This window comes from Equus asinus, chromosome 17, assembly GCF_041296235.1.
Source record: "Equus asinus isolate D_3611 breed Donkey chromosome 17, EquAss-T2T_v2, whole genome shotgun sequence".
Lineage (NCBI taxonomy): Eukaryota > Metazoa > Chordata > Mammalia > Perissodactyla > Equidae > Equus > Equus asinus.
This window is the reverse complement of record NC_091806.1, coordinates 15554692-15566489: the sequence shown is the minus strand read 5'-3', so window position 1 is coordinate 15566489 and position 11798 is coordinate 15554692. Positions and strand designations below refer to the sequence as shown.

The 11798-nt window shown below is 35.5% G+C and overlaps 1 protein-coding gene across 1 annotated transcript; it reads right to left on the bottom strand.

Moving 5' to 3' along the window:
- Positions 1 to 4128: 4128 nt before the first annotated feature.
- LOC106821876 (olfactory receptor 5W2-like) lies at positions 4129 to 11292 on the bottom strand. Its single transcript, XM_070487194.1, has 2 exons — positions 11279 to 11292; positions 4129 to 5071 (listed from the first exon to the last, which is right to left on the bottom strand). The coding sequence occupies exons 1-2, from the start codon at positions 11290 to 11292 to the stop codon at positions 4129 to 4131; spliced, it is 957 nt and encodes a 318-aa protein (XP_070343295.1).
- Between the last annotated feature and the right edge of the window lie 506 nt (positions 11293 to 11798).

Below are 11798 nucleotides of genomic sequence, written 5' to 3'. Positions count from 1 at the left end.
TTCTGAATGAAAGCCCTGTTGGCCATCAGAATCAAGTGATGTGGGGACACATCACTCAGATGGTACCCACAAAATCTGGGGTGCAGACATATGAACAAGCTCCTCCCAGGAAGATAAGGGTGACTTAGGGTGGCTAGGAGTGAGAGAGTGTGGGAGGACTCTGCAGCTTTCCTGTTCTCCAGGGAGGATCTCAATCAGCCTCGAGTTGCATGTTAAATTTGAAACCTGACTCTCAGGCAGCAGCTTTTAAAATATGCAATATAAACCAATCAGAGAATGACTAGGAGAGGGGTTTTTTGCCTTCTTTCTCTGCTCTAAGCCCTGGTGTAATAGCTGCAGCTAGTGCCGTCTTCCCTTAATAACTGCTGTTTTGTTTGTTTAGTCCTGTGGTTCCTATATTTGTTCTAGTAGTTTCTTCGTGGATTTCTTTGATTAGGTTCATACAGGACCATGTCATATATAAATAGGACACTTACTTCTTTCTTTTTAGTCTGGAAGCCATTTATTTCAATTTCTTCCCCGATTGCACTGAACCCTTAATGCGGTACTGAATAAAAGTTATGAGATATGCTTGTATTCTTCCCAGTTATGGGGAAGAGCATTCAGTCTCTCAAAATTAAGTGTGTGTATATATATATAATGCAAGCTCCATTGGCTTTCAGAGCTAAGAGATTTGGAAGCCTCTTCCTCTGGTGGGAGTGTTAAAAGTTGGGGCACAATGTGTGGGGTCCAAATACTTTACTCCTCTGTGAGAAGCTGGGAGCTAGGTGTTTCTCCCCAATTGTATGTCCCTTTGCTGAGGGTGGTGCTTATGGCTAGAGTGTATCTGAGGGGTTTTTTTTTTACCTGTTTCAGTGTGGATATTTTCTCATTGCTCAATGTGTAGGAGTCACTCAGGTAGTTTCTTGATTTCTTTTGGAGAGAATTGGACCACGTGTAGCTGTTCATTTGTTGTGTCATGGGAGAAGAAGCATTCAGGAGCCTTCTCTGTCACCATATTTAAAGACCACCCATGGTTCTGATAATACTGTATTTGAACAATAATATTTTCCATCAGTCATTGGGCATACGTAAGAAGGATGTTATGTAGAGTGACTAAGAAGGCAAGGGAATGATGAAGGTTGAAGTAGATAGGCTGGAATACATAAAGCCTTTTGATGCAGTGCTCCAAATTTCTGTAGAATACCAAGATAAGGAGTCATTATAGGCCATCATCCAACCTTATATTTGAGTCATGATTCCCTAAGAAAATATTTCCCATAATGTGTTATTCAACCTCACAACTTTAAAGAAAGGAGGCCCACAGTTAATTGAATCAGTAAATTCTATTTTTTGAATTCCATTCATAGACCTTAAAATTCCATTCTCTTTACTTCACACCCACAAGATCTGATAAAACAGTCAATAGATAGATCAAATCAGTCTTTAGATGCTGTAATATATAGCTGCCATAAAGGAGGGAGATGGGTTAATCAGATTACACGTTTGCATCCTCTAACTAGCAGCAATCCACTGACACTCCATTTTTCTTGGACAATATATTTCAAACATGTTTTCTAACATGTTGGTGTTCATAACTAACATTTTCAAAAGAATATGTGTTAATTGGGAAAATATGGTATAGATGGAAACACTTAAAGACTCACCAAAAAAATATATTGTTCATAGGTTTTTTTCCAGCTTCATAACTAGTAAGAAGTCACAGTGTGTCACAAATGCCATCTTGAAAAGCAGGAGTTCTTCTTCAGTTTTACTTCCCTTCTGAAATATTTTCTCACAAAGGCATTTTAAAATAGAAGCTAGAAAATCTAAGACATTCAGTGGCTTTTAACTTCAACAATTGTAATGGATAATTGAGAGGGCCCTTGAGTTTTATGTGGTTCTTCTAATATGTGGCCACATCCATGTTGTCTCAACAAGCTGATTCAGTGCTTTAACCATCAGAAACTACAGCAGAGACAGATAAAGTAGACAAACATTAGGAATGTACAAAGGCAAATGCTATTTTCTTCTAGTGTGATTAATATGTAGGTCTTTATAGATCTTAGTATCCACAACCATCTCTGTACTTTCTTAAAAGTTATTTTATTTATATATATATGCCATATTCTCATTTAATTGTGTTACTAACTTCTAAGAGGCACTCAAAAATGTTATCTTGTGGCTGGCCCTGTGGCCGAGTGGTTAAGTTCGCGCACTCTGCTTCAGTGGCGCAGGATTTCGCCAGTTCGGATCCTGGATGCGGACATAGTACCTCTGATCAGGCCATGCTGAGGTGGTGTCTCAAAATATGCAACTATGTACTGGGGGCACTTGGGGAGAAAAAGCAGAGAAAAAAAAAGATTGGCAACAGTTGTTAGCTCAGGTGCCAATCTTTAAAAAAATTTTTTTTAAATGTTATCTGGTTTCTAATTTATTATTTATTTGTTTTCCCATTTTGTGTCCCAGACACTGTGCAGTGCTTTGGATAATGGATAGAAACTTCAGTTCTTGAGTAAATAATGCTTTAAATCTCATACTGAAGGCAGTGATTTGATAAACATGGAGATATTAAAACAATGCTTAAAGGAGGTTGTTGTGTGTGAACTACAAAACAGGACATTTAGCCAGAGATGAAAAGGGGAAAGCAGGGAAGGAAATTTTCCTGGAGGGTTGTTGGAGCAGTTGATTGTTGATAATTACAGCACAATGATGTACTTTACCAGGGCCCTTTTCACTGCTCTTTATAACCAAACCAACTGGAATTATTTTCTTCTTCTTTTTTCCAGTTTTATTGAGATAAAATCAGCAAAGAACATTGGGTATGTTTAAGGTGTACAATGTATGTTTTCATATATGTATAATTTGTGATCAATTTCCACTATAGGTTAATAAGCAAATCCGTCACCTCGCATAGTTACCATTTTTTTGTTGTGTTGAGAACATTTAAGATCTACCTTCTTAGAAAATTTCATATATGCAATACAATATTTTTAACTATAGTCACCGTGCTGTACATTAGATCCCCAGAACTTCATTTTATAACAGAAAATTTGTACCATCTGACCAACATCTACACATTTCCCCCAAACTTCAGCCCCTGGCAACCACCAATATACTCTCTGTTTCTGAGTTCACCGTTTTTATATTCCACATATAAATGAGATCATACAGTATTTGTCTTTCTTTGTCTGACTTATTTAACTTAGCATTATGCCCTCAAGATTCATCCATGTTGTAGCAACCACGACTTCTTTATCTCTAAAGAGTCATGAACTTGTCCAAGTTAAGACTTCTCTAATTGTCAGATCCTCTGCCTACCACCTTTTCCTCTCTCATCTTGCATCTTTTTAGATTTGAGACTCAATGTGTCCATCCAACAAAGACATTATCTTATATGAAACATTTTGCTTTAGATATAAAGCCCTCAGTTTTTAACTCATATTATTTTGAGGCTTATTAATTATTTGAGAGCTTAGTCAATTAATGTCAATTACTCCCACTAGATTATAGGATTCATTGGTATAGAAACTACTGGATGTACCACGGAATACAAAGCACTTAAAAGTTAAAAGTTCACTTAGTAAATACACAATTAATTTTAGTGTAATAAATTAGTATTTGAACAAAAAACAAATCAATAAATATCTGCCAAAATTGGAAGTCAGGAAAGATTTCAACAAGGAAAGAGTATCATATGTAAATTCTAGACACATCACGAACTATGACATGTTTGAGGAACTGAATATTATCTGTGAGCTTTAAAACAAATACTAGGGACTGGCCCGGTGGCACAATGGTTAAGTTCACATGTTCCACTTCTCGGGGGCCCGTAGTTCGCCGGTTCGAATCCCGGTGCGGACATGGTACCACTTGGCAAGCCATGCTGTGGTAGGCATCCCACATATAAAGTAGATAAAGATGGGCATGGATGTTAGCTCAGGGCCAGGCTTCCTCAGCAAAAAGAGGCGGACTGGCAGTAGTTAGCTCAGAGCTAATCTTCCTCAAAAAAAAAAAAAGAAAAACAAATACTAATTTTATTAAATCAAAGTATTTGAGATACCTTTGCTTCTCTTGTATCATGCCATACAATTTTACAAAAGCAACAACCACAATATGAGTTTGTGCGTGTGTATTTAAATTACGTATTTAAAACCATCTATTAGTTTCCATTCTTTCCAGGGCCTTTTTCACATCCTTGTTCCGCAGGCTATAAATTATAGGATTTAACACAGGAATCACAAGGGTGTAAAACAACGAGGACATTTTGTCTTGATCTAGGGAGTAGGAAGAGCTTGGCCTGAAATACATGAAGAGCATAGTTCCCTGGAAAATTGCCACAGTGATTAGGTGGGAGATGCAGGTGGAGAAAGCTTTGAACCTCCCCTCAGCAGAGTGGATCTTCAAGACTGACAGGATAATATAGCAATAAGAGATAAGAACTCCCGAAATGGTACTCAGTTCAATGAAGCCAAAAATGGTGAATAACACCAACTCATTGACCTGTATATCAGAGCAGGAAAGGATGAAAAGTGGTGGTAAATCACAGAAGAAATGATTAATCTCATTTGACCCACAGAAACATAAGCGGAACGTTAATGTTGTGTGTATCAAAGCATCTGCCGTTCCCACCAGATAAACCCCGGCCATGAGCAGGGAGCACACCCTGCTGGACATGTTGACTCTATAGAGCAAGGGGTTGCTAATGGCCTTGTACCGATCAAAGGCCATCACTGCCAGCAGTAAACACTCAGAATCTGCAAAGATACAGAAGATCAAGAATTGCAGAGCACAGCCGAAGAAAGGGATTGATCTGTTCTTGGCAAACAAGTCCACCAGCATCTTGGGCCCAACTGCTGTGGAATAGCAGAGGTCACAGAAAGAGAGGTGGCTGAGGAAGAAGTACATTGGTGTGTGCAGCTGGGAATTTATTCTAATTAAAATGAGCATTCCAAGATTTGCCAGAAGATTAACGAGATAAACAACCAGAAACACGGTAAATAGGGTTACTTTCATCCTAGTGTTGTTGGTGATTCCAAGAAAAATGAATTCAGTCATGGAGGAGCAATTTCCTCTATTCATTCTTCTTTTTCTTGTCTAAATTTTTGAGAAAATGATCAAGAAAAGGATAGATGCATGTTTAACTCTTCTGGACATCCACAAATATCCATGAGGCAGACCATAATTTCTTTCTGCAATTGTCTTTTTTATACTCAGAAAATTACCTGGTCATGTGTCATTCTTTAAAAAGGCATTGCAGTCTGTAAAATAATAACAAAAAATACCTGGAATAAGGAGTTGAGAAACTTTGAGCTAAGCCTAGATGCCATTCCTGAAGTATGCGACTTCGTACAAGCTCTTTAATTTCTCTGAGCATTACCTTCTTTATCTCAAGGAAGAGATTTGGATGATTTTAGGTCTCATTACATCTCCAAAATGATACGGAAGAAACATCAAGGTTAGAGAGACCATATTTTAGGATACAGGGCGAACCATTTTCTATGCTCGAAAATAATCACATGGACACAAAAAAATGATTACCATGGTTATGTTCTTCAGAAACAGTATTGGTTTAAATGATTTTGTGTTAATTCTAGATGCAATGAGCATCTCTAACTGATAATAATGAAAAAATTATGTTACTGGTCTTGGTCTATGTTGTCTTTAGTATTTGGTGAGACAGGAAATAAACATTACTGACCTTTTCTCTAGAAGTGTGGTATTGTTTTGTCACAATATTCGTTACCTATTTGTGGAGTGATCTGGTGCGAAAGGAGGAGTCTCTTGACCAAACAAAGAAGAGTGCTAAAAAGAATTTGAAACAATAGAATTTAACATATGCATTTGCATCTCTTTGAATTTCAAATAGTATTTTATATTAAAAAATGGAAGGAGTACTAGGGACAATAAATGCTTCTCAGATATATAGGCTTCTCTTCCTTGTGTACGCATGTATTTATGTGTGCATGTCATGTCATCTGTTTGCATATGTGTATGTCTTTGTTGATATATAAGAATTGGAATGTGGGTGATGGATACTTTTTTTTAGACTTAACTAAATATGGCATATGGTCCACATGGTGTTATTCATACATGTTGTTTTTTGTAATGTGGTACCTCAATTACTTTTAAAATTTAAAAAACCCAGCTAAATTCATGTATGTACTTGCTCAGTGATAAAAGGCTAAAAGGCTTTCCAGTAAACCTAGATAAAAAGAAAATGATTAAAATGTTATTTAGTGAATATTAATAATTTCAGTCAAATTCTGTCAGTCCTGAGAAGAAAAGATCATCTGTGGCCCTTAAATTTCAGTTTATTAAACTGAGTAAACAGGCATAAAATGATTCATTTACAAATCTCTCATTTTTTTCCAAAAAATTAAGCTTTTTCCCCATATAGTCTTTAAATTTGGAGACTTGAGAACCTACCTGAGATGAGCAGGTCTTCAGTAGCTAAACAATAGGCAGATGACATTTTATTTTACCAGGTAACATTTGGGACTTAAATCTCTGAAGCTGTTGCCCTTAGGCTTTGATGTTATGTAAATATGTCATTAATTATATTTCTGGTTCTGTATATTCCCCCATGAATATAGTGACAATTTCAGTAAAGACTGAGTCTTAATGCTTCACTTACTGTCACTTAATTGGTCTATGTTAGGAAAAAAACTGCAAATGATATTTATGATTGCTTCACAGCTACCTCCTTCTGTATTCAAAGCAGACTCCAATGAAATTCAAATAGTACCCTACTTAATCCTTTCCACCTCCTTTCTATTGTTCATTTTGTTTCTTCCATTTTTGAAACGTTCTCATCTATGACCATGTTTATGAATATTACTAATCTTCAATGATATTTTTTATTTTTTTCTAAATATTACTCATATACTATAAGTCCACCCTTTAACGTGTATACTTCTTTGGGTTTCAGTATATTCACAAGGTTGTACCGCCATTACCCCTATCTAATTCCAGAACATTTTTCATCATTCCAATAAGGAACCCGTAACTATTAGCTGTCACTTCTCTTTATCCCCTCTCCTCAGCTTCTGGCAATCACTAATCTACTTTCTGATTGTATATGTTTCCATATTCTATACTTCTCATGTAAACAGAATCATACAATATGGGTTTTCTTGTGCATCAGGCTTCTTTCACTCAGCATCTTGTTTTCAAAGCTCATCTACGTCTTTGCAAGTGTCATAATTTTGTAGCATTTTATGGCTGAATAATATTTTCTTCATAGATATGACACATTTTGTTGATTTATTTATCAGTTGATGAAGATTTAGTTTGTTTATACATTTTGGCTGTTATGCATAATGATGCTATGAACGTTCTGTTAATGCTACCTTTCAAGACCACTCTCATCTCCAAGTATTTTCTTACCCCCATCCCCTCGTCACATGTCACTTACATGCATTTCATTCATCTTATGATTCCATCACATTCTCCACACTTAATACTCTCTTTCTTGAATTATATTTAATTTATTCATATAAGAATTTCTCTATTACACTTAAGGTTTCAGGAATAAGATCAATGTTATTTTTTATATTCCCTGAAGTCGCTAAAACAAGGATTTTTCAAGGTAAATGCTTTCTACATATTTATTGTTAAGTACTTCAGACTACTAAAAATGGAAGCTGATGAACAAAGAATAAAAATACACTGGATTGGGGGATTTTTTTCCATTAATAAAGCTCATGTGTACAAGAATGATTCACTTAAACATGTTTGCATGGATAACACTTTTTCTAAAAAAAGCAGCGTTACACTGTTTTTCTAAAAATAATTTTAGTATGTGATTTTCCATACTAGTTCTTTGCAAATTGAGAAATACTGGAATTTTCTCTTTTACATCCTCCCTAAATACTTCCCAAGAGATAGCATTGTTATTCCCCATACTTCTTGAACCTTGGTCTACCATCTTGATATCTGATATGATATGACTACCTCCAAAGATCCCAGAGCTAATGTTGCTTTCACAATGACCTGAGATTAAAATATCTGTCACTCTTCTTTCTATGTGTGTGCTATTCAAGTATTGCTACATTCAATGGCTTTGCTAAGTACATGCACAGCAAAAAGAGATCACATGCTACACACTCATGAATTTAATTAAAATGTTAAAAGCTATTCATAAAAGAATCTGGAATATGAATTTTAGAGTCTTACAAGGGGCTCATGATAGTTTTGGCACATTAAAGATGACTGTACACATCTTTACACACTTTCCTTAGAGACAGAGTGTCTATTTATTACCCTTTTGAATTTTTCTTGTCTTTTAAATGCTTTGACTAACAGAAATTGGAAGAAATATTGTGTATCACTTCTGAATCTAGCCTTTAAGAAGATAGTCTCTGAAAGCCATGAGATGCCACATAGGAAGTCCAGCTAACCTTCTAGAAAACCACTTGACACACTCTGAGGTTACATGCAGTGGGAAGGGGAGCACTTGAGTCAATCTTTCTAGCCATTCTCATCCTGGAGACAGTTATGAAAGACCCTACAGCCTAGACCAACATCTAGGTCACCATGTGACCGCAGTCAACATGAGGAAACAGAGAGTATAGCCCAGTGGTTGCTATTTTAAACCATGTATTTCTGGGATAGTGTTTATATAAGAAAAGATAACAGAATGTAATGAGATAATTTTTTCCAGGAAACATTTATTATTATTATCAGACGCTTTTTTGGGATAATTTGATATTACTGTTATGTACTATTATGTAAGATAGATAGCTGATAGATAGGTAAGTAGACTGTTAGAGACAGATGTTAGATCAATAGATGACAGATAGATAGATAGATAGACTGAAGAAAATACTTGCAACTCTTACTTCTGATAAAGAATGTGTAGCCAGAATACATAACGAATCTCGTCAAAAATAAGAAAACACACAACTCAATAAAAAAATGGAATTATTTGAAAATATACCTCACCAAAGAAGATATATAAATGTCAATTAACACTTAAGAATGTGCTTAGCATCATGTTATTAGGTAAATATGAGTCAAAGCAACAGTGAGAAACCATGATATACCTATTAGATGGGCTAAAATTAAAAATACTTCTTATACCAAATATTAAGGAAGAAGTTGTGGAACCTAAACTCACATGCACTGCCATCAGGTATGTAATATACTATATCATTTGAAAACCAATTTGACAATTTCAAAGGATGTTATACATATAGTTGCACTATCATCCAACTATTTCATTCTTGAGTATTTACCCAAGAGAATGTAAATCATTTGTTCGTATAATGACTTGTACATGAATGTGATAGCAGTTTTATTTTTAATAGCCACAAAACTAGGAACACAATTCAAATATCCCTCAATAGGTGAATGGCTACACAAATGGTGATATATTCATTCATTGGAATACTAACATGAAACAATAGAAATGAATCTCAAAATAATTATGGTGAATGGAAGGAGGCACCTAAGAGACAGTATATACTGTGTGATTCTACTTACACAAAATTATATAAAATGTAAACTAATCTATAGTGACAAAATCCATATCAGTGGTTGCTTGATGTGGAGTGAAAACGAGGGATGAAAAAGGAGCACAAGGAAATTTCAAGGGGTGATGGATATTTTCACTGTTTTCAGGGTGGTGATGGTACAACCAAGGATATTTGGCAGAAAGAGAAAAAAATAGTACCTTCTATTAATAGCTACATATTCATCAAATTATCCCACATTGTTCTATAAATGGACCATGTAGAAAGAAATAAAGCCTATTTCTAGACTCAATTCTTTATCCAACTATCTCTAAGTGTTTGATTCATCCAAATTCTCCGTTCCTTAGTTTCCTTACCAGAAATACTTGGTCTAGATGATTCACATGAATATTCCTAGTACTGAAAAGCTGGGAAAGAATCACAAAAGCAGTGTATGATGGTCTAACAGATTCAGAAATAAACATCTGAAATCAATTGTGCCTACGAAAGGTGAAAATTTTGATAACAGAAGGCTTATGTTTCCTTTTTAGAAATGTGTATATGTATGTGTATATTTGAAATATACAAATATATATTATATATACCTTTGAAAATTATCAGGACAGTGCTTTCTTTTTCTTACTAATCTCGTCTATGTACCCTATGTACCAGTCAGAAGAAAGGCCATTCATTATTCTCCAATTATGTTATGTTCATGTATTTGCATGATTTCCTTCAACTCATTCTTACCTTATAAAAGCTTTCCTTTGCCTCTCCCCATCTTTCTAGCTCTATTACTACCACCATTAAGCAGTTATTTAAAAAAAAAAAACTGCCCATTAAGAAAACCCTAGATTCAGATAGCTTCAAGTTTTATTAGACAATTCACACAATTGATACATGAGTAACATCAACCTTGCCTAAACCCTTCAGAGAACTAAAAATGAGGAACACATTTCCAGATTTTTCAATGAGGCTAAAATGATAATGGCATCAGGTGTGGAGAAGGAGCATAGAGCTAATAACAAGGGCTTTTACTCACCAAGGCTGACGTGGCCACAGCCACTCTCCAGCGCCAAATGTGCCAATAGTGAATACAATCATCAGACATACATGGCACGTTCCCTGAGGGTCCAGCCAGCATCTCACAAATTGATTACATTTGATTTCATTCATCTGGAAGAATCAGTACTTTATTCTTACTAGAATATGAGTTACTCTCAATATGGATTTATCATTTTTGACCAAAATTCTTTTGTCAAAACTACTGTCTTTGGATTTATAGAATTCTTTATTCATCATCATATTCTGTCACATAACATTGCTTCAAACCAAGCGGCTCATTTTACAGCAAAGGAAACGTGACAATTTGCTTATGCTTAAAAACTCTTTAGTCTTACAACATTCCCCATCATCCTAAAGCACATGACTTTGTTGAAAACTTTACAGGTTTGTTGAAGGCTTCATTTTGCCACCAGTCAAGCCAACGCTTTCTGGGGCTCGGATCATGTTCTCCAGAGTGCAGCATGTGCTTTAAACTGCTGTTATATCTATGATGCTTTTTTCCCCAATAGCCAGGATTTTGAGTCTGGGAATCAAAACGTGGAAAAGGAGTAGCATTTCTCACTATTCTTCTTAATGGTTCACTAACAAAAATTTTGCTTCCCATCCTCACAATTTAAGGTTTGCTGGTCTTTGTTCCTAAAAAAAGAAAGAGAGAGAAACAGAGATGGATAGATAGATAGATAGATAGATAGATAGACAGATAGATGGAGGTAATTCTTCCTACAAGGAACACAAAAATGATTCCATTGAACCAGATGCCAAGACTGCTACCTGTTCACTTTGAGAACTTCATGTTACTTAATCAATAAGCAAAAAAGGATTTCTCTACTGTTTGCATGATTTTTCTTGAATATGAAGGAAACATTTGATTGCTGCTACACACTGAGTGTAGTGGGGAGTGTTCCTGGAATGCAGGAGAGACTCTGGGGCACCTTTTAGAAGTCTCATATCCATTATTTAAAATTTAATAAAATTCTATAACAGTGTCAAATAGAAAGAACTACTAATGATATTCATACTTGAAGATAAAGTTTTTGGCCACTTCATAAGACAAGAAATCAAAACAACCTAGATGTTTGCTGAAGTTAAAGAGAACATGGAGTAGGTTGTGGAAAAAAGGCAGTTATATGTGCCAGGTATGATCATGTGACCAGTAGCTGAAACTAAAGTTGCAGGACTTATGAGTATTTTTTTCTTTTGCTTTGATGTGAATATATTTGTAAATATATTAACCAATATTCCCCTCCTCTCCCATTTGCCTACTTCCTAACACAAGATATAGTAAGAAGGGTTCACCTT